Source organism: Populus euphratica, unplaced genomic scaffold (assembly GCF_000495115.2).
Source record: "Populus euphratica unplaced genomic scaffold, PopEup_1.0 scaffold182.1, whole genome shotgun sequence".
NCBI classification, from domain to species: domain Eukaryota; kingdom Viridiplantae; phylum Streptophyta; class Magnoliopsida; order Malpighiales; family Salicaceae; genus Populus; species Populus euphratica.
This window is the reverse complement of record NW_011500063.1, coordinates 157986-184787: the sequence shown is the minus strand read 5'-3', so window position 1 is coordinate 184787 and position 26802 is coordinate 157986. Positions and strand designations below refer to the sequence as shown.

The window sequence follows — 26802 nt, the reverse complement described above, 5'->3', positions numbered from 1 at the left end:
GGATCAGCACACCGTGTTTTTTTGTTAACAGTATTTTTTTATATATATAGCAAGATAAGCCAAGGTGTGAGGCACTATAGAAAGGTTTCTCTGACGTGTAGAAGACTCTCACAATTAAAGAAGAGGTGTGGGCCAAACCTAGTCTATAAGTCCAAGTTTAGAGTCTAAAAGCCTAGTCTACATGGCTCCATAGATGGAGGCCACAACCTAGCACGGTAGGCATCTGCTCAGATGCTTTTGCTTTTTTCTTTTTGGTTTTATACTCGTTTTGGGCACAATGATTTTCAAGTGCTGCACCGCTGTGCTCGGTAACCGATTGCTGTGGCTTCTTTCCATTACATGGTGGCCGGTGGGGTGGGGTGGGCCATGGCATGTGGGCTCGGTTGCTTTTGAGTATTAACTCAGATCAGATGGGGAAGCCTAGGCGACGTAGGAAGGAATCTCCTCTGCCATTGATTACTCTGTTTTACGTGATCCAGTAGGGCTCAGATTGTCGATCATTTCCGCAATATACAATATTTTTCTTTTTTTAATTATTAATATAAATATACAAACCAGTTTATACATAATTAATTTTACAAACTTTAAAATTAATAATTATATAAATCTTTAATAGTTTTGAAATTTATAAAACTCAAATCATTAATCTCTAAATAACAAACCTAAAACCAAACAAGTTGAATTAAACCCTTACAAATTAAGCACTCGTTGTTTTAGATGTTTTAAATCTTAGAAATTGCGTTTAATCTTGTTCATATAACAATTAATCTTGTTAATTAAGTGATTTATGTACCCACAACAAAGCTGCACACACAGCACTATGATCCTGAAGCGATCAACCTGTAAGTACCAGGAAGCATAAACAAGACAACTAACCATATGATGGACACCACAACCACTCAATCTCAAGTGCTAAGTTTCTCATATTTCATAGCAACTTCATTACATTGTGTTTTTTCACTTGTTAGTTACCCTTGATGGAACTAGGCAGTATTATACACAGTATTATACGCGAGAGACACATGTTAGTAGTGTTGTGGTTAGAGCTTTTGCATCGCGAGAGATAAATTATACAGCACCTCCATCAAAACGCTAGTTCTTCCCAAATTTGACTGTTGAGCTGAAAACATTCCCTCATGGATTCCAGGTCTCAAAAATAGGAGCATCAGTTGAAACACTCGGCATCTAGATCCAATTGCCTGAGTTTCTGGGTGATCTGGTAGTATGATGAGCAATGAAACCCTAAAGATTCCCTGCTCCTTGTGGGTGGGACATACAGAATCAAGTCAGACAAACCATCTTCTTCCCAGTTGGCATGAACCAAATTCAACCATCTTGCTTAGTGTGCTGAAACATGAGATTTGTTTCTGAGCTGTCTGATACGACGCTCAACCAAGGTTCAGAGTTATTTCCAAGAAAATTTCTAACATGTGAGGGCTTGCTCCAACCGCTCTACCAAGGTTCAGAGTTATTTCCAAGAAAATTTCTAACATGTGAGGGCTTGCTCCAACCTTCCTCCATTGAAATGAGGTTAAGGCGTATCATTAGTTTCTCCACAGCATCTTCCTCCAAGCTGCTTAATTTATTGGATGCCTGTTTTTGCAAGGGGGAACCCTGCAAAAGTTCAAGACTTTTTTTTCAGTTTGTTAGAAGAATGGATGTGTCATGGTATGCCAGGTAGAAAACATACCTTCTCTTGATACAACTTGAGATATTGCAAAGATTGCTCATAAAACCCACAATGGTATAAAAGAACACTGTAGTCTCTTAGTTCCTTAGGGTCGGATTCAAGGAGTATTAAACGCTCACAAGCTGCAACAAAAGCAATACTTTCCTCATGAATATAAGTTTAAAAGCAATTGCGAGGATCTTTTTCACGGTGATCAACTATGTGGCAATTGCTTGAACCAGTGATTATGTGATAGTTTGTGTATCAAAATCCATGGCTATCTTTCTTCCCTTTCCATTTCTTATCCCATAATGGAAATTAATGATTCAATTTGCCACTCAAGATAAAAATAGTTTAACATTTTGAATAGTTGTGTTCTATCTTCGTCTGTGCTTTTCCCAGACACTCCTCCCTTTGTCCCCTGATGAAAAGAGTAAAGGTAAGTGATGGCTCAATTTGTCACTCAAGTTAATGCGATATCAAAAATGATAGTTATCCTTATAGTTTTTAACATTTTGGATACTTATGTTGCATCTTGGTCCGCACCATGGCTACAAGGCCACTCATCCCTCTCTCTCTCTCTCTCTCTCTCTCTAAGTTCTTTGTATCACGACATCATACAAGTGGGATGTAAGCAGACAACCAGTGTACAGGATAGTTATGCCATAACTTGCATCAAATATAGCTCACTGGTCTGTAACCGTCCCAAATCAGAAGTCCATTATTAAGTTTTTAAAAAGAAACCGAAAAAGTTGACTAGGACATGAAGCATCATGCATCAAGGATATGGGGAGGTCCCACGACACACCTTTCTAGTAACACACTCCATAACTCGACTCAGTGGAGGAGGAGGAGCAAACTACTGTCTTCCAAGCATCGTGGTAACAAAAGGGCGATGAAGTTGAGCAAACTACTGTCTTCCAAGCATTGTGGTAACAAAAGGGCAAACTACTGTCTTCCAAGCATTGAGGTAACAAAAGGGCGAGGAAGTTAACAGACAGATGGAAGATGTGAAGCATCACCCAAGTCTCTCCATCATCAAATAAAAAAAAGAGAACCAAAGAAGGACTAGGGAGACACGATGAAAACAACTATTCAAATGAATTGCTTATTTTGGATGGCCATTGTATATTCTACTTGAAGACAGCATACCCGCCCAACCTGCTAAGGCAAGGACTAAGATTTTCTTCCAACAAATTAAGGAGAGTGTGCAACCCCCAAGCCACACTAAGGAAAACACAGACACACACACCAGAATTTGAAACTTCTGCCATAGTGAATAATGACGATTGAATAAAAAATGACTACAATGCATGGATCCAGTATCACTGGGAAGCCAACGCAAAAGACCAATGTGGTTTCACATGTCAACATGTTGCCATTACCTGTCTGGCACCTTAAATACAAAGTCCCATCAAACTGCCTGGGACATCGATGGTAAACAGAAAAAAAATAATTTGACAAGTGCACCTTCATCTTATAGATACATACCAGATAATGCACGTCTCATGTCCCCGAAGTGTACACTAGTCCAAACACCACGGTCTAGCCTATGTTGAGCAGCCTTTGCAGATGCAAGCTCAGCACCACTGCAATAGAGAGAGAAATAAAATAAAAAAAGTATAAGCTCAACTACAACAAAAGGAGGAGAAAAAGAAAGGCTTCACAGAGCTAAAAAGTGAAAGATAACGCACACAAAGTACAAAATTCATTGCAAGATACTGTTAATACCTTCCTTCAAAAGTTTTTGATATATCAACACAGTCAGCTGCATGTGCTGCCCGTAAGAATAAACTCTTGGTATGATCATGTTGAAATGGCCAAAAAGCCTCCTTTAAGTTTCTCAAAATCTGCACTCGTGATACAATGCAAGTAGGAGAAAAAAAAAATCAAGCTAGAAAATGCTGCACATGTATAAATGCAGCAGACAACCTAATGCTTAACCTAATGTACTAAAGACATTCACACATGATACCAACATGATACAAAAACACATCATCTGTAAATGAAAGAAGTTGCTGAAAACAAACTATTCAAGATTCATGAATTCATCAGTAAAAAAATATCACTTTGGACTTGTGTTGTACCATGTGGGTGTCCCAATTTTGTGCTCTTTCATCATGCATATCGGAGGAACTGGTAAAAGACAACAGGAAAAAACACAACCCACCTTCTCCAACAGAGTAAGTGATGTCAAAATGTGTTGATGATCAGAGTCCTTACTTTTCTGCTTGTGATAGCCTCTTGGAAGACCATGGTTGTCATGTGGGAAGAAAATCTCACAATCAAAATCCAACAGGCTCCATAACCGAAGCGTTTTCAGGATTTCTGAGTATATAAGTGCAAGCATAACAGCAGAGCCTGATCGATGTGTCAAAACCTGCTCAATACAGTATATTAAAATATAGTAAAAAAAGAAGTCCCAAATACAAAAAATATTCTTCTCTTGTAAAGAGTTCGAATTTATAAGCTGCAAGGCAAATTTCTATACAGAATGAAGATACAAAGATCGTGGCTCCAATCGACTTTTCATAGTGCTCCTTCGAAAGCCCTGATTAGAAAGAAGTAAAGAACCAGATTGTATAAATCACAGTCACATCGTACCAAAGTGCAAGGAAGTAAATTATAAAAAGCTAAAAACCTAGTCAAAACTTACTTAGGATGAAACTAGGATAACAGTTTCGATTCATCTTTAATACAATAAGTTTCGCTAAACAAATTTTTCATCAACAACCTAATTCCTTTCTTTGACATCAGCAACTGAGACACAAGAAATTATTACATGGACCAAGCAAACCAATCACCCTCCTGGGATTCATTACTCTAAGTAATCAATCAAACAGTTTGTTCCACATAAACCCTGTACTAGCAATAATGCTTCTTTGAACACCGAAAAAACTAAACACCTAGAAGGAAAAAAAATGCAAGAAAAATGGTTACCTTCTTGACATACAAAAATTTCTCCAAGCTATCCAGAAGCATCTCTGGCGATGACTTCAATGCAGAGCTATTATTAGTGCAGAATCCCATGGAAAGATCATCCAATCTTTCAATGAAAGCATCCACGGGGAGAGCAACCGAAGAGTGTGATATAAGAGAATCATCCTCAGCTGCTATAAAAAGTGCCGTTTTCGCCAAATCAACACGTCTATTAATGCTAATACTGATTTCCCTCTCAATGCTTGACAATCTTTTAATTTGTGACATGAAATTTTGCCTTGCCTCCTAAATAATTAACAATCAATCACTTATCAATTTCAACATTTTAGAGAAACCCCACATCAAAATTTTAGCTAGAAACAAAGGTTCCAAATTCAAATATAAATACGTAAACTTTAACATAATTGGAAAAAAAAATGGGTTCTAAATTTTCTACAAAAAAAAACCATATAAAAATAAAACACAATCTCATACTTCATTAAAACTGTATCAAATTTAATAAGCAAGAAAACCCATTTGGCAACTTTCTATTAACATCCAAAAAAACAAATTTTTTTTAACAAAATTAGAAAAAAAAGAAATTGGAAGGCATTTTGTAATTACTCTGGCATGAGTGGTGTTGATTCCAGAAGAATCCAAGGCATCATGCAAAGCAAATTGGAAGTCAGTCGTTCCCGGGGGAGGAGGTTGGGATCCTCCACGGCAAACCACACGGCAAGGAGGAGGAGCAGAAGGATGGGATTGGTATTTGGAGAACTTGGAAGATGAGGAAGACGATGGTATTGATGATAAAATTGCAGCTATGGCAGCCATTATGTGAGTAACTACATTACCCACCTTTTCAAGTGGGAGAGAGAAACGATGGAAAGAAAGATAAAGTTGATTTTTATTTATTATTGGTTTAAAAGAGGAGTTTTGATTTGGAAAATCGAAATTGAAAAATGGAAAGATTTGTTTTTTATGAAAATGGAAAATGAAATTATTTTTTATTAATGGACAGATTTTCTTATATAAAAAATGGATGCACCACAAAAAATCTATTAATTTTATATTAAATAAATGACTCTAACACCCAAGTTAATTTTTTCTTAATGTAAAAATAGATATTAAACAATGACAAAGCTTTTTTTAAAAAGAAAAAACAAAATAAAATAAATATTTATATCATTCACTTGATTAGGTTTAATAAATTTGATTAATTTAATATTTTAATTAAAAAACATCAATAACAAATAAAACAAATAAAACAATAATTAATAATAAAAAAAATGAGCTATTAATATTATATTTAAATAAAAAACAAACTTGCTAAAGACTCACTATTACTTGGTCGTAAACATAACTCCATCATTAGAAAGAGTTCATCAGGATGGTTCTAACATCACTATAAAAGGTTGCACAACAATACTAAAAGAGACCATACGCGCTGACAGCACAACAAATTAGAAAGTAAACCAAACAAAAAATCATGAAATAAGTATCTAATGCTTATATTTAATTAATTTAAAAATAAAATCTAAAAAAATAAAATTTAACAAAGAACAATAAATTAAAAAAAATCCAAGGTAACTATAGTAATCTTTAAAATTAGTAAAAAAAAAAAATTGATAAAAAAATAAAAAAATAACAGCACCCAATCTCAAATTAAAAAAAAAGAGAGAGAAAAAAACACCAAACAAATCCAGACAAATCTTTTAAACCTAAATCAATCTCCCAAACTTGTAACTTGTGAAATTTTATATTCGAATTTAATCAAGAAGCTCAATTCACTATCAATTTAATGTTGAACGATGAAATAAAAAAATTTCAATTTAAAAAATAGATATTTTCTAGGTAAAAAATATTGATCAAATCTAAAAGAAAAAAAATAAAGGAGGATAAAATCATTAAAAAAATTCAATTTTAAGAGTTATCTCAAATAAAAAAATAGTAATAAAAAAAATAAGGACCAAATCTGATAGATAAAAAAATTAAAGGAGCATGAAATTAAAAAAAAATTCTAATTTTATAAATTATTTTAAATAAAATAAATAGTAATTAAAAAATATTGATCAAGTCTCAAGGAAAAATAAATTGAAGGGCCACTATAAAAATTTAAAGGGTTTGGAGCGAAAATCAGATGATAGTGAAAAAAAAGGGGCTATCATCATCAAACCAAAGATTAATAAGCCACAAGTATCATTTAAGGATGAAGATGTTGCCAAGACAATAAAATGTCACTTCAAAAACCATAGTTCAACCACTAAACAACCCCTTAGATGTCACTTGAATAGTGTGAAAATAACCCACATGATAAACGTGCAATGAACACAATAATCACTTTTTTAAAAAAAAAAAAATCATATTTTATATTTATTAAATTATCAAATTACCTCCTTGTCAATTTAATTTTAACAAAAAAACTAAGCTGAAAATACAAAAATGCTAATAGACATCAGTTAAAAAAATTTTATTTTTAAAAGTAATTTAGTTATTTTATTGTGTTTTAAAAGAATAAAAATACGAAACATCCCTAGACACTAGTTAAAAATATCTTATATTTAAAGACAATTTAGTTATTTTACTGTGCTATAAAAGTTAAAAAACAGATATATCTAACCAATATAAAAATGGTTAATAAACTTTGTGAAAATATCATGTTACCTATAATAGTTAATTCAATAACTTTTATTGGAAAAGAAAAAATTATTATTTCATTGCAATCCACAGTAGAATGTAATTGCCTTTAAGAGTAAAATACTAACCTTCTTTATTTTTTTAATATAATATGAAATAAAAGTATGCATCAAAATTTAAGAGTTTACTGAGTAACACAAAATATTTTTTCTAATTTTTTAAATAAAAAATAAAACATTTTTATTTGTTAAAAATGAAGGCATATTTCCACCAAAAAATAAAAAAATGCATTAAGATCACAACTATTTTTATAAAAAATCAAAACCATCATCTTAATATTTTGTATTTGTAAAAATCTAATTGTAGAATATAAATTTTATTTCATTCAAATTAAATATTATCATGACTTAAAAAAATATATTTATATTATATTTATAATAAAATTTAAATTTATGACATTAACTAAAAATGAGATGATATAAAAAAATAATATTAATTTCTTACATTGCTAAAAAGCGCTTATATACAAAAGAAAAAAAAGTATTTTCCATGTTTTTTCTTCATTTAAAAAATGGCAGACAAATTGCAAAGAAAAACCGAGGAGAACCTCTAAAATATGTTTTTCAAATTCAATATAAATTTAAAAAATCAGTTTTTTTAATTTTTTGGACGGAGAAATATCATATTTGAACCTGAACTTCTAGTTCTTCTTTTCCCAGCACCAATTTCTAGAAAATTGGAGCATTATTGTATTATTCTTTTTTAATTTTTTGTTTTTTTTTTGTTTTCAACGAGTTATTCTTATCATTGATTGATGAATATCCATGATGTGAATTACTCTTTATATTATTAAGAAGTAAGTACAAGAAATGCAAGCTTGAATAAAAATGGCATATCTAATGTTCTAATTTTGGGTTAGTTAAGAACCCGACATTATTATTTTCTTACCAAAACAACTTTGTTTTGAATTTGTTTTTCAAAAAAAAATAAAAATTGAATTGATCCCATCAACCCTCAACCTGCAACGTAAACTTTGAACGGGATCGAACTCAAAATCAGGTATCATGACAATACTATGTGACACAAATATTTTACTTTTGTTTATTTCTTGGCAGAAAACAAGAAACAGAGGTGATTGCAGAGCTTCTTTGATTTTGGATGCGAGCAGAACAACTCGGCCAATGAAAAATGTTCGTGGGATAGCTATTTTTTCAGTGAAAGCATGCCCGAGAAAGAAAAAAAGAGAGTACTAGCCAGACACCTCATATCAGAGTTCCCTTCTAGCTGTCTGGAACATGAACAGAAAATAGGGTAGAGAATTTACCCAGAGAAGATCATCATATACATGCTTACCAGAGATAATGCAAGCCTTATGTCATCCAAGTGTAAACTGGTCCAAATGCCACGGTCTAGCCAATGTTGAGTAGCCTTTGCAGGTTCAGGATTAAAGCTGAAAGCTACTGCTGCACGCAGATTTCAAATAAACATTTGTAAACACAACTATCACAATGAGGAAAAGAAAGGCTAGCACTCAACTAGAAGAAAGGATATTTTTTGTCAAATCCTATCACTTGCATTTCTCAATACATCAGTGTGCGATCGACTGAGAACTTTAAGTTAAACAGGCTCTCCCCTGTAATTTAGCTCTTGAGCGTAGTTATATATATATATATATATATTGTAGAGTGCTGGTTTACTTCCTTTCCTGCCATACAATGGGCTGGCATGGATAAATGACTGTTAATCTCTTTCAATTTTCCGCCCTGCTGTTCTTAACATATTTTGTAAAATTTTGCTGTCTGCAGAACATCCTGCCCACAAAAATCCGGTTAGAATCTGCTCTATCCATTGAACTGGTACATACTTCAAAATCCGGTTAGAATCGGCTCTATCCATTGAACTGGTACATACTTCACCGAATATCGAATACGAAATTAAGATGAAGAATTTATGAACATGGACCTTGTGTAATTACTAAACCAGTTATGGATTCACCTTGAATATCCCGTCATTAGGTGGTCAGTTGGCTACATGTCAAATACTTCACCGTCTAGTCTTGTTTATTTCACCTTTAATTACAATGAGAGAATGTCATTTGCGTGAACCAGTGTATATATTATAGTGGGTAGTTCTCCTCTGACATGATTTACTCTATATAGTTCGCTTCGAAAGGTCATGAAAAGATCAATGACTACTTCTGCTATCATAATTCCTATGTTCTGGTTGCACTTGTTAGTAGCTACCATTAGTTTGGATTCTGCTGTGGGTGCTCCAGTGCAGGATGCAGGCTGAGTGAGAATGGTGCCCTTTTGAAGTTCAAGAATGATCTCACCGACCCTTCAAACCGGCTTGCATCCTGGGTTAGTGATGAGGATTGCTGTAGATGGTCTGGAGTTGTTTGCAAGAACTTAACTGGCCATGCTCTTGAGCTTTATCTTGGAACCCACATTTCTTATGATGTAAATTTAGCCTCCACTGCTTCTGTTGACTTGGAAGATAATCGTGGATCAAAGCTCGGCGGCAAGATTAGCTCTTCTTTGCTAAACCTGAAATATTTGAGGTACTTGGACCAAAGCAACAATGATTTTGGAGGAATTCACATCCCCAAGTATCTTGGCTCCATGAGGAATCTAAGGTACCTTGGTCTCTCTCATGCTAGAATAGGAGGAATGATCCCTCATGAACATGGGAATCTCTAATCTGCAACATTTTAATCTCAATGGTAATGATCCTGAAACCCATGCTGACAATTTACGTTGGCTATCTGGTCTTTCTTCTCCAGAATTTCTTGATTTCAGTAATGCGGACCTTATCAAAGCCTTTGATTGGCTTGAGGTTATAAACATTTCTCCATCTTTAGCAGAACTACGCATATTTTTTCTCACTAGGTTATCTCTTCAATACCCAACTGGTTATATTCTTTCAGCCATCTTGAGTTCCTCGAACTAGGGGACATCTATTTTCAAGGTAAAAATTCAAGTGCCATCGGTAACCTGATTAGCCTTGACCTCTCATCTAACAAACTTGTAGGGGTTCGAATAATTTGAATGGCCCGCTGCATCATATATCGTCCGGCGTTATTGGATTAGATCTTTTCATTAATTCATTGTGACGGTACATTTCCAATTTCTTGTGTTATAAATATTGGTTCTTATCAAATACAAGTGGAATAGTTTAAGTTTTGAGGTTGAGATGATTTTTTCATGCAAGATTGATGAGCCAAAGAAATAGAATGCTCTTGGAAACCACTTCTTGTCTGGAGAGATCTGGATTGTTAAAAGAACTGGCGAGATTTGGAAGCCATGAAAATTGAGTGACAGCTAATTTAGTGGCAATATTCCTAACTACATTGCATCTTCAAAATAGCCACCTCTCTGGCAAGGTTCCTGTCACTGAAAAATTGTACCCAATTAGACATTGGATTTTACTGTCAGCAATTTCAGAGGGAACCTTCCAACATGGATGGGGAAACTTTCAAGTATGAAGATCCTAAATCTTCATGCAAATCAGTTTGATGGCCAAATACCTGTAGAATTTTGTGATCTAGCTTCTTTACAAGTTTTGGATCTTGCTTATAACAACTTGAATGGAACTATACCGAACTGCATCAACCATTTTAGTTCCATGAACAAGATGAATGGTTCTAAAGGCCTCATTGATTTGGTAAAATTGTCTTCAGAAAGTGCGCTTCTTGTGATGAAAGGAAGAGTAGCTGAATATAGCAGTATTCTCAATTTTGAAAGTATAGATCTTTCCCTCAATGATTTATCTGGAGAGATTCCAAACGAAGTAACAAGCCTTGAGGAATTGCAGGCACTAAATTTGTCACATAATTGTTTGGAAGGAAAAATTCCTAAGGATGAAGGTGATATGGGATCGCTATAATCTCTTGACCTCTTTCAGAATCCTCTATGGTGACATCCCTCTAAGCCTGGCAAGTTGACATTTTTTAGTCACTTGTACTTATCCTACAAACTTGAGCGGAAGAATTCCTCGAGCACTCAATTGCAAAGCTTCAGTTCATCCAGCTTCACTGGCAACAAAGGTCACTGTGGGACTTCCAAGAATCGCATTGCAGATGGTACAAATAATGATTATATTAGAAGAGATAGAAGGGGATGTTAGTTCCGACGTTAACTGGTTCAATGTGAGCATCACAACCCGAATCTCGAGTCTTAACCGGTAATGCAGGAATACTGTCAAAATAACACCTTATATACAAAATAACACCTTACATACGCTAAACCTCAAAATAAATATCTCAAAAGAACAATTTATTTAAAAATACATAGCATTTCATAATCTTCAGAAATATTATATCATTCAAAACTAGTGAAATCAAAAGATAATTTAAAACTCTTCATCAGTAATTAAAACAAAAACAATAATCCATAATACTCATTACATTATTAAGATTTAAACTTAATCAAAACATAGTAATAGTGGAGCATATAAGATATCAACTCAAAACTAAAAGGAAAGCCTCGTAAAACAAGCAAGACATACCAACTAAAACTGAAGAAGTAAGTACACTCAACAAAGTCCACTTTCTGTAAAAACTAAGAACTTAAAATAATATTAAGAATGAGAGGTGAGCTTAACAAATTCAGTGAGAGAATAATATTTAATATACATTTTAAATATTAATAGTTTGCAAGTTGATTTATCTTGATATACATATACATACTAAATATGTTATCATAAAGTAGTGGAATACATGTCAGAGATCAAATGACACCCGATGATGACAAGATGACACTTAAAAATAATCAGATAACACCTGAAGGTGATCGTTGTGGGATGATCAATCGCTATAGGCTAATGTCTCTCTCACCAGCTAGGTATATAAAATATTATGTACATATAGGCTTACTACTCTTCGTTAGCATAGAATTGTTGATAAGTCCTAATATCAAGTCATAATAGATATTCAAAGAATCATCAAAGAAATGTATATTATATCAAATAGAATTTAGTTCGACAGAATGAGTGCAAATTCAAAAATAGATGATTTCTCGAAAAATAAAGCAACATATATAAATATTAAAGAGATTAACCAATCATGCTCATCATATAATCAACATACATATTTATTTATATTATATGCATATTAAAGATTATTCCACTTACTAGGAAAAATATAGATTAAAAATAATATTAGATGAAAGACCCAAAAAACCTATTGAGGATATGAAATATACTCAAAAGCAACTCAAACCAATGCAAATAAAAGATTCTAATACATAAAAGAAAACCAGATTTAGTCTCCTAGGTTTAAGAACTAAAATGATAATTATTCAAAACAAGGACCAAAATGTATTTTTATCAAAACTAGATCAAACTATAAATACATAACCATACTGAAATTTTACCCGTAAACCACTTTCAATTCTGTCTAGTATGAGCCTGGGACCGAACTATAATTTTTATAAAGTTTAGGAAATAAAATGTAAATTTTTAAAATTTTAAGGACCAAACTGATTCATCATCTTTAACCTCATAATAACACTTTCCAGAATCTCAAAATACATTTAGGGATCAAATTGTAATTTTTTTAAAGTTTAGGGATTAAACTAAAGTTTTCATAAATCAATGACCAAAATAAAATTTGGTCATCTTTAACCTCAAGACCATTCTGTCCAGATTTTTCGGCAAGGTTAAAATGAATTTCTTAACTTATAAAAATTAATTTAAATAAATCAACTCACAAATGCTTATTTCTAACAACATATTAATTAATTACCTAACATTAAATCCTTAATAATCATAAATCAATCTTAACAATATAAACTTCTAATCCTTATAAACCCCAATCTCTTTTTTTTTTTTTTTTATAATCCTTCCATAAACAAATCATAATTAAAAATAAAATGAGAGAGAATCACTTACTTGCTACTTATACCTTTTTTAAACCCAAAAACACAAGATCAAAAACTGTAATTCTAAGCTTGACGAGGGAAGAGTCACGGTGGCCATAAGAATTAGAAGGGAGAAAAGTAATTCTCTTGCAACTTTTTTATATATATCTAGTTTGTCAACTGCATTCTATGTATGTAGTCCACTAGGAGTGATCATTTTCAGTTCGGTTTAGTTTTTACCTTTAAAAAACAACCAAACCAAAAAATAAAAATGAAAACCGGTCTAAATTGACCAGTATCGGTTCTATTTTTGATGTCCAAAACTGAAAAAATCTATGTTCTTTTTTCAAGTTTTTTCGGGCTTTGTAACGGGCTATTAATGGGCTTTTGATGAGATTGTAATTGATATTAATAATGTCTAATTTTCCTAGAACATTCCAAAGTATATTTAATTTTTTTGCTACTGAATATTCATTTGTATTAGATTGTTATTGTCAATCATAAGTTCAATAAATTTTTACCTTTCTAATTTTTTTCAAAAAAGTTTAAATAATACACAGCAATAAGTTAAACTTCAAATTACAAACTATTTTCTTCAAAGGGTTTAAAGAAAAAAAAACCAGATAACATTATCATCAAACACTTCAAGCTAAAAAAATAAATCTTCATTTGCATATCATTTCAATAAAAAAGCACATCAAGAACATTGTACTTTGATTCCTGAAATTCAAAATCTAGAATTATAAGATGATAAATTAAATTAAAAGATATAAAAATAAAAAATAATATTTTTATTATATATTTTCAATAAATGTATCAATTTATGAACTAATTATTATTTATTCTCAGTAGATGAAGCATTTTAATTTTAAAGATTTTTCATATATAATTATCAAATGAAAATATATTAATGTTTATGCATGTTGAAATATACAGTATATAAAAGACTTAAAAACCCAAAAAATGGCATAATGATTAATGCCATGATACAACAGCTAACAACTATAGGTAAAAAAAAAAACCCAAAAAATAGCACAGCATCAATTAGAAACATCCAAAAAAGAAAATAACAGACTCAAAAACCAAACTACAAAGTCTGAAATTAAGACCGCACAAACCAGTAGAAATAATAATAGACAGTCAACTAAACTTGAAGGTTGAAGCACATTAACAACAATAAATATCGACAATGACACACAATGAAACAGACCTAACCAGAGCATGAAAAAAAGATTCAAACAGCAACCAAATGCATGAAATAAGAGCAGGTTTGATCATAGAAAAAGAACATGAAAATTAAGTGAACGAGGATTATTGATGTTTTAACAGTCACTAAGTAACAAATTCCTCTGTCTATCGCCAGTGTTAAGTTTTAACATAGATAGGCAAGAAGAATTCAAAACTGTGTACAACCTGTGTGAATACATAGTACATCCGTGAGTAACTGAGAGCTATACAAAATTCAAAACCATGCTAACGTGTGTAACAGAAGCAGCAGAAAAAGATCTAAGATTATTAATTTGGCCTGATATTAAAAAGATGTTGAAACAGGAATTGTTGCAGAGAAGCTACTCAACCTTATAAGATGAGAACAAAATCGATAGGTATAACGTAGCTGATTGATAACAAAAGGACGTGTACTACAAGCATTAACCCATCTCAAATAACAAACTCAAAAAATCAATTATTAAATCAAACCAAAAACAACAAAACAAAACAAGAATCAGCAAAACGAGGACATACTTTTCAATAAAAATGAAGTTCTCTCGTGGCTGATTGATCGTCTTTTGAGAAGAGGACAACGATTCCAATCCAGATTGTGTTTGTTCCACCTTCATTTTTACATTATTTAAAATAATTAACACATCAAAATAGAAAAATAAAAACAATATAAAATAATAATATCAATTTAACTGAAATACGATCCATAAAAAAATTGAAAAATAAAGGGTGAATTTGATCAAAATGCAGTTACTTGTTGGCGAGCAATGTAACCTGCTTTGATAGAAGCAATAGATTGAAGAAGCTCTGGAAGCGGTAACAGTTTCACCACCTCACGCACGGCTGTTTCTTTCGAGATGCGAGGAAAGAAGAATAGCCTAAGTTCGTTGACTGATGAAAATCTTAGAACTGGGTGTGACACTGTGGATTGAGGACAGAGGAGGAGAAGAAATACACTGTCTGTGTCTCTAAACTTTTCGAGGGAGGGGGCGGCTATGTGAAGTGTGAAGGAAATTAGCTTGCTAGGATTAATGGAATTGGGAGGGGGTGGCTCGTCCTTCGTGAATGAAGAAAATACCAAATTAGTCTGCTAGGGTGTTACGTACCTAGTCACTAAGAGCGGGTGCAGTATATGGGAAGAAGAAGCTAAAGGTGGTGCAAGATCTGCAACACGCAACGTGCTGGACTGTTAATTCTGTTAGTTGTTAGCCATAATTAGTTAGCATATTGTTACAGGCTTATAGCTGTCATAGTTAGTAGTTATTTTCAGTTAGTTAGACTAGCCAGTTAGTATTTATTTCATTTACTATAAAACCATGATCATGGTTATCAGCTGGGGGGAAATATATACAATAAAGAAAATTCAGTCTCAACTCTTCTCTCTCGAAATCTCTCTAAACAATTGCTCTGTTCTTCACCTCATTTCTTCTTTCCTCGTTAATAAACCTTAACAATTGGTATCAGAGCCTTAAGATCTAACACCATGGTTAAAAGCGTGGATGAACACTACAAGAAACTAGAGGAACGAATACAGATCATTCAAAAAGAATTTCAGGAGTCCTTGAACGATTAACAAAATAAATAGTAGAAGCAGCTTGAGGAACAAAGTAGGAAGACTGATCAGATTAGTGTTCAAATTGAAACGCTATCAAATCAGTTCCAATCGTTTCTTGCTACTCAGATGGCAGGAAAAGAAGTTGGAGCCAATTCTAAAGGAATCTTGAATACTCCAATGGAAAAAAAAAAAGGTGCTAACAGCAATCAAGAAAGAGAATTACAAGGATCCAAGTACGTACAGGAAGGTCAAATTAATAATCATGAAATTCAAATGTTTAGAGCTGAATACAAGAGACAATGGCAGGAACAAAACAAAAAGCTTGATCAAATCGGATCAAAATTGGAGGTTTTAATGGCCCTGCTAAGAACATACTCAGAAAGCCAAGAAGTTTAAAGAGCTAGCACAATTTCTGATGGGAAAGAACAGAATAGTAAAGAGGCTGTAATTTACAACAACCACTCAATTCCATTTTTTGATCAAGAATCCAATATCACAACTTCTTTCTTTATAAGCCTTGGAGGGTTAATGATGTCTCTTAGATCACAAGAAAGGAACACAATAGAGTCCGAGTTTTATAAGTATGAAGAAAGGCATTATAAAGATTTGAAGAAGGAAAGAATTGGAGTTAGAGTTTCAGGTTCATTTTACAAATGCCGCTATTGTCATGGGAGAGATTACTATCCCTGGGATTTTCTCCAGCATGCTTATGATCTTGGTAGAGGCTCAAAAAGAGGGACTCTAAAAGAGGAAGCTCAACACCTAGCTCTTGCAAGGTATATTCAGAGGCATCTTGATGTGAAGGATAGATCAGAGTCCTCCTTGAAAAGAGAAGTTGTTCGTTCCCTCTGCCTAAACACCGAAACTGAATGGCATGCTGTCCGAAAAGCCTTCTTTTTATTTACAGACAGAATCAGTTTAGTTCAGGTTGTCTGATTTAAACATTATAAAACTGGAGATCAAACTGAACCAATTCTGTTAAAGTTATCCAAGATAAAACTGAAAATCAAACTAAAATAGATTTTTTTTTAAATATTCTAATTGATTTTTTTTTATGGTTTAATTTTTTTGATTAATTTTTTTTATTTTCTCAGTTAAATTTATTTTTTTATTTTTTTCCTTACCCCTACAGTCCACCCATTGCATGGGAGGAACAACAAAAAAAGAGGCAAGTTTAGAACGAGGATCGGTAGGCCAATATAACAGGGAAAACAAACTTGAGGAAATAACATTAATGTGCAGCGGACCACTGAAATTAGCATTGCATTAGAAGGCAGCCTAATCAAACAAATCATGATCTTCTGGATAATATCTTATTCTTATCGATGGAGACCTACATAATCAATCTCCATTCAAGTCTTTAGTGATGCAATCCAATAAGTTCCGCTTTGATTAGTTCGGAAGCTGGGATTTGTATATCTCAAGGCCAGATGTAGCTGCAGTAATAGGACACAACCTGATAGAATAGGAGTACGGCGCAGCTGGAACAAGATAGTTGTCATGGACGCATGGTGACCAACTATCATCTCCACCTACTCCCATATGTTTGTGGTCAAGATGCACCTGAAATTCAAACACGTTAAGTTAAATACATAATCCAAGACAAATGACCAAATAGTGGCATATGAGAGAAAACTAGAATGGTAAACAAGTGGCGGCAAAAATAAGCAGATGAACTAACAACGTCAGCAAGAACAAACTTATTCTCCAAGAGCATCTTTGTTTGTTGAGGAAACGTTAAATGACAATTTTAAGCGCATGGCCATGCATGCATGTGAAGGTTGGAGAATTAAATGTAGATCGATTTTTGGAATGGACCAGTCCAATATATGTATACTCGCTAGTTTATTAAAATATAGATTCAACAATTGACGATAGTGTAATTTACCTCAATGTCATTTCCTTGAGCAAGTTCTTCCTTGTGTGTCGCTCGGTCAAGTTCTACTGTGGAATAGTAACTAGCACTCATTTGCATTGGTGGGGAGCTGCCATAAGTTGAAGCAAAGATTCCTACTCCGTCCTTGTTCTGAAAGGTCACCCACCTAACATCTGCTCTACCAGAACATTCTCCAGGAACAATATAAGGAACATGCATGTCACTGACATTCTGCTCATAGACCCCAACATGGGCTGCTGCTTTTCTATCTGGATAACATTCAAATGGCCCTCTTCCATACCATTTAATCTGATCCACTGATTTCTCCAAGTGCAATTCAACTCCCACTCGAGGCAGAGGTGGAAGCTCAGAACTTGGAATTACATTGCATTCAATAATCAAGTCCCCGGAACTATAAACTGTGTAGATCATATTAACTGTGAATAAAGCATTTGAATGTGAAGATGAGCCCTCCTCACAACTTGTGGCACCGACATGAACAGCCTCTATTTTCACAATATCATTGGCCGTGCTCTTCACAGAACAACTTTTTGTGTGATATACAATGCTATCAATACGAGCTTCTTTCCACCTAGAGTAGTAACTTTTTTTCTCTCCACCTTTGTCATTATCTGTTGGTGCTCTCCAGAAGCATGGGAATATGCCTTTATTCATAACAGGAACTCCTCCAACCTACAATCACCACACTTTTGGAACTCAGTTTGTTGAACAGCTAAAAATGCCTATCTGTGCAAGGTCCAGGATGAAATATAAATTCTGTTCCAGAAAAATGTTAAGAATATCTAGTTGTTATTAGGTAATGATAATGTGCTTCATTCCATTTGTATGAGGTCTTCAAGGTAACCTGAAAACTTGAAATTCAAATGGAAATCTTTAGATGGCATTCTGAGCTTTGTTTATATCTAGGAAGCAATAGGAGGGAGGGAGGGACATGATTTAGCTAAAAACTTCTTATGAGGTCATAAGAAAATAAGAACTTACAGGTCCTATGAACTACCAACACATGAATCAGAGACATATCAAAGAACAAATGTTCCATGCATTACAAAGAAATTACACCACAGCTTGTTCAATAAAAGAGAGGTCATTTTGGCTTAAATTTGAGACCCCAGGTCTGCCGAAAACTTGCCCTTCCAATTATTAATGGAACAAACAGAAATGATAGAACACGCAGATGCCAAACATACATTCTTCGCAAAGAGCGTTACAGTTCATATGAACTGCTAAACAAGATCCTGCATCATTTTCATTTGCTCCATATCAGAGAATAGTTCCTCCATGCATTAAAAGAAATTATGCTACAACCTTGTGTTTCAATAATAGACAGGTCAACTGACAACATGTACTCCAAGATGAATTTCAAAATTAGTTTACGATTACTTTGATTACAATTTGGTATTCTGTTGTTTTAATGCACTTCTGTAAGAAGGCGTTTCTTGCCAAATGAGTTTTTCACTTGTGAAAGTGGTTTCATTAAAGTAATCACATACCAGACGTAGTTAGATACATCCAGGCTCCACTTGTATGGAAAAACATCGAAAAAGAAGAGAACCAGAAATTCATTTATTTATGTATCTAGTGTCAATGTACTGAACATGATACACTGGAACAATTCACAAAAGCAATGCTATACCTTCCAGCTCTCAACACTTCCTGTTTGAATGTTCCATGTTATCTCCCAAAAGCTTGGCAGCCTGACTTTAACGATATCTCCAAGAGTTTCAATTAAGACTTTAGCATCAGTAGTTTTGATAACCTGGAAGCCAGTGCCATTTGCAAACCAGAAAGCATAGCTGTAAAAATCTTTGAGCATAAATGATATTATCCAATTAAGTATAAGGAAGAGCATTTACATGAGGTAAGATCTTTCTTGTGGTAGGCAACTGGACTTGTGAAGATGAAACAACATGACCAGCTTCAACCCAGCGTGTGGAATGCAGAAGTGTAGTAGTTATTGTTAAAAATATTTCTTCCGCAAAAGATGAAGCCAAAAGAGGATACCAAGGACCTGACTCCCATTCCAACTCATAACTGCTCTGAGGTTCTATCGGTGGAAGAGAGAGAATTCCAGATCCAATTTCATATCCATCACCCTGGGTGGCCCAGCTAAACTCTAAACCTTGTGTTGTTTGAAAGAAATGGGTGTTGGTTATCTGCAAATTCAAATTTCAGTTAGATACGAAATTGAGATTTTTCAAAGGAAGATATGCAGAACCTGAGTGAAACATGCCAGTACCTTTATTCTGCTTTCCTTTAGAGAAACTTTGATTGGCTGATAAACATGCTTAACTTCTGCAAACAATAACTAACATGATTCATGATTTGAACAAAATTTAAGGTCTAGGTATCATCTTAGAAGATGAAATAAAGTACAAAGATGCTTACTCATTATGAGAAAAATAAATTTACCGTGCAGTGCAGGATGAGGAGTACGATCCGGCCATGTAAGGCCATTCAGACAAAAGTTCAGATCATTAGGTGTATCCCCAAAGTCACCTCCATAAGCCCAGTGTTTAGTACCATCTCCACTGTCCTTCAATAACCCCTACAGGAAAAATGCAAACACTAGATTTGATAAATAAAAAAGATTTGAAAACATTTTTCTCAAAAATAAATATTTTGTGGCAAATATTTATGGTCTTTATCACAAACTAAGGCTTTTAAACGGACAGCACCTTATCAAAAACATGAAAAATGAATTCATATTCTTAAACAACTGCATATTCCATAACAGATACTGTAGTCTTCATCCTATTTTTAAAATTATTCGGCGCATGGTATGGTGGACCAATATTAAGAGAAATAAGATTGTTCTTGCAAGTTGCGGATGATTTTCAAAATAAAAACTAAAGATTTTAGCTAACCTAAGATGGAAAAAAATCAATTTCTCACATGATCTCAATATTGTGAAATATTTCTTAAGGACTAAAAAGGATTTTAAACCTGGTCAACCCAGTCCCAGATAAAGCCTCCTTGTAGACCAAATGTGCTATTGATTGCTTCCCAATACTCATGTATATTCCCATTACTATTCCCCATTGCATGTGAATACCTGACAATTCAATATCACAAGGACACAAGAATAGACAAAATGAAGTCACTACCATGATTAACAGAAGCACTACACAGTATAATTAAGTAATCTAAGAACAGTCAAGGGGTCAATGTAACTCATGTAAAAGAATAGAGGTAACATACTCGCACAATATCAAAGGACGTGATTCAGCAGGATCTTTTGCAATCTTCACTATGTCCCAAACACGCATATACATCGGGCACACAATGTCAGTGGATGTTGTTCTGGATCCCCCTCCTTCATAGTGCACCAGCCGTGAGGTGTCCTTTTCACGAATCCAACCTAATGAAAGAGAATGGTAAGTGAAGTAGAAAACTAATGAGAAAAAAGGAATTGAATAGTACAAGTCATTATTTATGTAAAACTTCAAATCTTCTGACAACACTATGCAACTTATGAGAAATATAAAAACAAATTAACCTAAATGATCTCTTATCCATGTAAATTTTTAATTGCTGAAGACCACCATACTGTTTTTAGTAAAACCATTTCCATGGTTTCAATGTCTTTCCATGTGAATAAATGAGAAGCTTAAGTTACAGCATTTAAAATGTAATGTAAACAGAAAACAACAATTAGTTTCTCTAAATGCTATTAGGTGCCAAGATTTCTTGAATAGTGCACAGACGCTCAAGTCTGACACACACAGAGGGACACGAGTATAATCTGACACTAGATGACCCTATATGATAAATATTGCAATTGCTTAGATTTGTGGACATAGCTAGCACCACTCAAAGATATACATAAAAGAAGTTTTATATGATACCAGCTGCAGCAGAATGATTTGGTCCATATGAGGCCTCGTTTCCTAAGGACCAAGAAATTATGCATGCATGATTTTTGTCCCTCTCGACCATGCTTATCACTCGATCCATCATTGCAGTAGCCCAACTTTGCTCCTGAGTAGGATGCTTCAGATGTTCACAAAGATAAAAACCATGTGTCTCAATGTTGGCTTCATCTATCATATACATGCCAAAAAGATCGCACAACTCGTACCAACGAGGGTGCTGGGGATAATGACTGTTCCTCACAGCATTGATATTGTTTTGCTTCATTAGAACCAGATCCTGTAGGCAGAAGAATAGACAACATCTCCATTATAAACCAGATAAATCGCCAACCAATAAAGCAGAGGTAACTAACTAGTAAGGAAGGAGAAGAAGTGACCTTAATCATACAAGACTCTATATTTGTCTTCCCTACACGTGGATGATGTTCATGCCTGTTCACACCTCTTATTATAACTGGATGTCCATTAACAAGTAGTTGTTTGGGAGCCTTTGATACTTGTCTGATGCCCACTAGGCATGATTCACAGTCAACTACTTGTCCAGTTGCATCTTTGAGGGAGAGAACAAGAACGTACAAGTTTGGCTGTTTATTAACATAAGCAAACACCAAAATCCAGAACATCAGATGATGAATGTCATACAAAGAAAAGATAGGGGAGGAAGCCATGCCAGAATCTCTTGAAAAATGTGGGAAGTCGTAAATCTAAAAAGATTGTTGAGAAAAGGTTAAGTGTCCATAAATTATATTGAAAATCATATAAGAAAAGCAGAGTTTTTATTCTTTCAAACTTATTAATATTCTGCTCAAGTAATCTATCTTCTTATGCTTCAAACAACCACCTAAAGGAGAACTAAAAAATAAAATATCATGTTCACTGTACAACCAACAAGAATATGGTAGAACTAAATTGTGAAACATATCAAGTTGCCAGAAAATCCATGAGAATTGAGGTTCCTCACCTGCTCTGCAGACCAAAGCTTGGGCATTTCGAGTTTCCCTTCAAGAACATTACCCAAAAATCCTAGAAGTCCCATAGGGGAATGAGTACGCTTTAAATTAGCGACATTGGATGAAAGCAGATTAGCAGATTCTTCACTGTCGTACCAGCTTCCAGTGTCATATAATGCAGCTTCTATGGTGAAGTTTGCAAGAATTTTTTCTTTAGGAATTGCTATAGAGCTTTCTATTTTCACTTCCACCTGAACGGTAAGCTCACAGAATCAAACTCAAATTTTCCTCCCACAAACAACTTTGTTCCCAGTTAAACCTACAAAAACGATGGTACTGTAATAAAATGGGACAAAGCTAGGGTACTCCTTTCCCATTTACCAATAGGGTACCAGCTACCTAACACAAAGTAGAAAGGCTAACAAACAGTTCCAGAGGAACAACCCCACATATCATGAACAATGGGCAGCCGCAGAAGGTGGCCAGAAAACTATAACATTATAATATTCCAACCCTCTTCTCCCCCGGCCAACCAAAAACAGGATCACTTAATGTATATTATTATTATCAGAACTCTCCAGATAATATGAGTCAAATAGAGTCAATAAGCATGCAACATGATCCAGGGGGCACACCCTTGAGTATTAACTCCAAATTCACTCAGATAAAGTAAGCATAACTCAACAGCATGCAATATCATCAAAGTAAATGGAAATAAGTATGTTTTCCTACATTCTTTACAGCAAGAAGAGGTGCAGGTTAATATTTCATCAATAAGCACTAACCTGTATATCTGCATAAGTAAAATTCTCAGCCAGGTTTGATTTGAAAAAGTAGTCTGCAATGAATACCTGCATATCAAATATTTTCCAAACACTGTCCCTAATTATGTTCACTCTGGAAAAACAACAGCAAGCTTTAAAAACATTGAAGGGAAAGGGAAAAAAAACCTGAGGCTTGGAAAGAAGCAGCACATCTCTGTGAACACCCGACAACCACCAATGGTCTTGATCTTCAAGATAAGACCCATCACTCCATCTAAAGACTTGAACAGCTAGAACATTCTTCTTGCCAGAACCACATGGATAACAGTAATCTGTAATTTCAAACTCAGCAGGTAGCCTACTATCCTGACTGAGGTGATAGAATAATAAAACTTTTGTTACTGGGTTTCATGAAAGAACAATCAAATTGTGGGATTTCCCCCATTCCTTTTTAATCTCTGCAATTCATGGCATAGGCAACGTAACATAATTTAATTGAATAAATTGTCCACATAAATCACTTGTAAGGTCAATATTTACTCAACTGTACTAAAATGTTTGTTTTTGTGTTTCAAAAGTGCTTTTGAAAAAATTTGAAATTTTTTTATTAACTTCAAATTAATATGTTTTTAGTGTTTTCAAATCATTTTGATGTCCTGATGTCAAAAATAATTTTAAAAAAATAAAAAAAATATCATTGACATGTATTTTAGCACGAAAAATGATTTGAAAAGCAACCGCAACCACGCTGAACGAGAAGTGATAAATACAGGAAGATTTATGGTCACCTAAAGACATGCAAGTTCCAAAATGAAATAAATAAATAAATAACAAAGAAGTGTGCATTAGATACCTATATCCCACAGGAACCCCGTTTATCCAAGCACAGAATGCTGAATCAACAGCTTCAAAATGCAATAAAATCCTTCGACCTGTCATACAGCAATTAACATAATGCAGACAGATAAATTATATGATATTCCAGGAATCTAATGTTCTATTCATATACATTGAAAAGCAGCAGAAACGGGTATAATTTGGAGACACAATAATCAGCTAAGACTGCTAGTACATAACAAATAGATCATACCTTGCCATTCTTTAGGAATATCAAAGTATGTTCTGTAGCACCCAGTAGGATTATCATCAGGAACATGAGGAGGATCAACTGGAAATGGATATATTACATTGGTATAAATAGGCCGATCATATCCATGCATCTCCCAATTTGAAGGGACTGGTCCAATGAGGAAGAAAAGTTATGAGATATCACCATGGAAGGACATGTTCAAGTGTTACACATTTCATATAATCCAGAATAATAAATTGATAGATAAAGAAAATTATTTTTTGTTGCAGTTGTTATTATGATTTACTGCAACCTATTAGAACCCTACTTCAGCGGGATGGGACTGGTTCTATTCTGATGATCAATTATAAAGTTCAAAACTACAAAGAACAAGAAAATCAACAGAGAATATTCAACTTCAATGGAAATTACCAGGTAAATTTTCCCACTCTGAGTCCTCATATGCAGTGCCATAAAATTTATTAGGAACACTTGCAGGGTCTGAAGCCAAGAAAAACTTCCATAAGCCAGACAAAGTTTGAACGAAAGGCAAATCCTTAACCCAAAAGGCTGCACAATCAAGAGCTCCTTGAACGGCATCATCATTCCAAACAGCAGAATTAGATACCAAATGATCCACTTTGTTGCGTTGATACCAGTATCTAAGAGATCCTATGCCAGATTTTCATAAAACTGAGAGAATTAAACCAGATACAAGCTCTTGAGCAAAATCAGATTAAAGCCATTCTACAATCAATTAAACTCAAACAAATACATGAAAGAGGAAACAAGAATTCCAAAATTATCAGTTTATCATCCATTCAAGCAACAAAATAGATGCTAAACAAAATCAGAAACTTGAAAAATAAATTAAAAACACAAAGGATAGAATACAATCATATATAAACAAGACAGAAACAAGATAGAAAAAACTCAAAATCAACATTACAATTTACCTTGAGAATCATTTCATTAAACTTGAAATCAATCAAAACCAGGAAGTAAAAAAATCGAAAAAAGTCCTGAGAAGACCAAGTATTGTCCATGCAAGAACCAGAATCAGTCTTACCAAAATTTTGGGAAATCAAATTGAAAACCAAGCCAAAATATCGAAACCCAGTTCAAATTAAACCCCACTCAATTAAATCATAGAATCAATCTCATCACAAAAATAATCAATATATCAATCAATTATAACATTAAAGGCAACAAAAAGAGCACTGTCTACGGACACTACCAAAATTTCCAAGATACAGGGTGTCTAAAAGTTTACTTTTTTTCTCCCTTTACCTTCAACAGATTCATGGCAGTGCAGAGTGACATGAGGATCTCTCTTTCTCCACTTAATAAAAGACTGATCTTGCCAAACTTTATGTCCAGTTTCCACCGGAGACACCACTTGTGCTACCACAGATGTCATTCTGAGACCTTATAAAGAACACTACAGTCTACACTACAGACAGTCAACAAGGATCAAACATTTAGACACAGTGTTATGTGTTAGAGAAAGAGAGACGAAGGAAGCGAAGAAGATATACCAACGAACTGAACTGAACTGAACTAGGAAACAGAAACTCAAAATGACGAAAACGTTGTAGACGATGTGGGGGCAGTGAAGAGTAGATAAAATTTTGACAAGCGTCAGATTTGTTTTGGCAAACTACATTGGACTCTCTAATTATCGTGTAAGTTTTGATTAGGCCTCAATCTACCAAATATTTCAGTTCCACCATTGATATAGCTTTTCATTTACTAAAATAACTAGCAACTACTTTTATATATAATAGAAAAAAGAAAGAAATTATCTTATAGAAAAAGAAACGGAAAAGGAAAAGAAAAGGAAAATAACTAGACCTATGTTGATTATGTTAAGATTCAAGCGAGCTTGTAACTTAATTAATCCTATTAAAAACTTATTTAATTTTAAAAAATTAAAATAATATTTTTTTAATTTAAAAAAATAGATTAATTTTGATTAATCTATCCAACCAACAAGTCGGGGATAGTGACTATTGTCCTTGTAATTATAAATCAATGATGTGTTTGAAACTTCTACTAGATTAAGGATGTAATTAAAACTTTTACGGTAATTGGAGTACTTGTATGTAGTTAGCCCTTCTGTCTTTTTGGCCTTTTCCTGTCAGTAAGTGTTGTGTGGCCGGTGGCATGGATGTGATTGCCACGTCAGAATTGCATATTCAATTCAGGCCCCTGCCACAAATAGGAATTCTATAACAAGGAGAGAAATAAATTTGTTGCCAAAATAAAATACAAATAAATAAAGATTTAAATTTTTTAAATAAAATATATGAAAGAATTGCCAATGGGTTACATGTTTTTTTTTTTAGATAAAAATACAAAATAAAATTTTAATTATAGTAATTTTGGAAT

The 26802-nt window shown here is 33.8% G+C and overlaps 3 protein-coding genes across 6 annotated transcripts; 1 reads left to right on the top strand and 2 right to left on the bottom strand.

The window, feature by feature from the left end:
* Window positions 1-899: 899 nt before the first annotated feature.
* LOC105108101 (uncharacterized) lies at window positions 900-5516 on the bottom strand. 3 transcript variants are annotated; one of them, XM_011002264.1, is made up of 8 exons: window positions 5213-5514; window positions 4610-4894; window positions 4161-4220; window positions 3840-4049; window positions 3401-3519; window positions 3161-3258; window positions 1691-1812; window positions 900-1614 (listed from the first exon to the last, which is right to left on the bottom strand). In XM_011002264.1, exons 1-8 carry the CDS (start codon window positions 5420-5422, stop codon window positions 1453-1455), a joined length of 1266 nt encoding a protein of 421 aa, XP_011000566.1. In that variant the 5' UTR covers window positions 5423-5514; the 3' UTR covers window positions 900-1452. The 3 variants fall into 3 exon arrangements, with proteins under 3 accessions (XP_011000566.1, XP_011000567.1, XP_011000569.1); XM_011002265.1 differs by lacking the exon at window positions 4161-4220; XM_011002267.1 differs by lacking the exons at window positions 900-1614; window positions 1691-1812 and adding an exon at window positions 1829-2090 and having other exon boundaries at window positions 5213-5516.
* A 3896-nt stretch (window positions 5517-9412) lies between these two features.
* LOC105108132 (LRR receptor-like serine/threonine-protein kinase ERL2) lies at window positions 9413-16795 on the top strand. The gene is made up of 5 exons (XM_011002324.1): window positions 9413-9447; window positions 9513-9860; window positions 10669-11090; window positions 11179-11407; window positions 16402-16795. Exons 1-5 carry the CDS (start codon window positions 9413-9415, stop codon window positions 16793-16795), a joined length of 1428 nt encoding a protein of 475 aa, XP_011000626.1.
* A 254-nt stretch (window positions 16796-17049) lies between these two features.
* On the bottom strand, window positions 17050-26158 carry LOC105108100 (beta-galactosidase-like). Of its 2 annotated transcripts, XM_011002263.1 has the most exons (18): window positions 25950-26158; window positions 25702-25859; window positions 24844-25083; window positions 24433-24579; window positions 24196-24274; window positions 23529-23712; window positions 23364-23429; window positions 22590-22829; window positions 22006-22212; window positions 21602-21905; window positions 20955-21114; window positions 20700-20808; window positions 20166-20301; window positions 19993-20048; window positions 19610-19909; window positions 19390-19512; window positions 17748-18428; window positions 17050-17422 (listed from the first exon to the last, which is right to left on the bottom strand). In XM_011002263.1, exons 2-18 carry the CDS (start codon window positions 25829-25831, stop codon window positions 17252-17254), a joined length of 3333 nt encoding a protein of 1110 aa, XP_011000565.1. In that variant the 5' UTR covers window positions 25832-25859; window positions 25950-26158; the 3' UTR covers window positions 17050-17251. The 2 variants fall into 2 exon arrangements, with proteins under 2 accessions (XP_011000565.1, XP_011000564.1); XM_011002262.1 differs by having other exon boundaries at window positions 25702-26158.
* Between the last annotated feature and the right edge of the window lie 644 nt (window positions 26159-26802).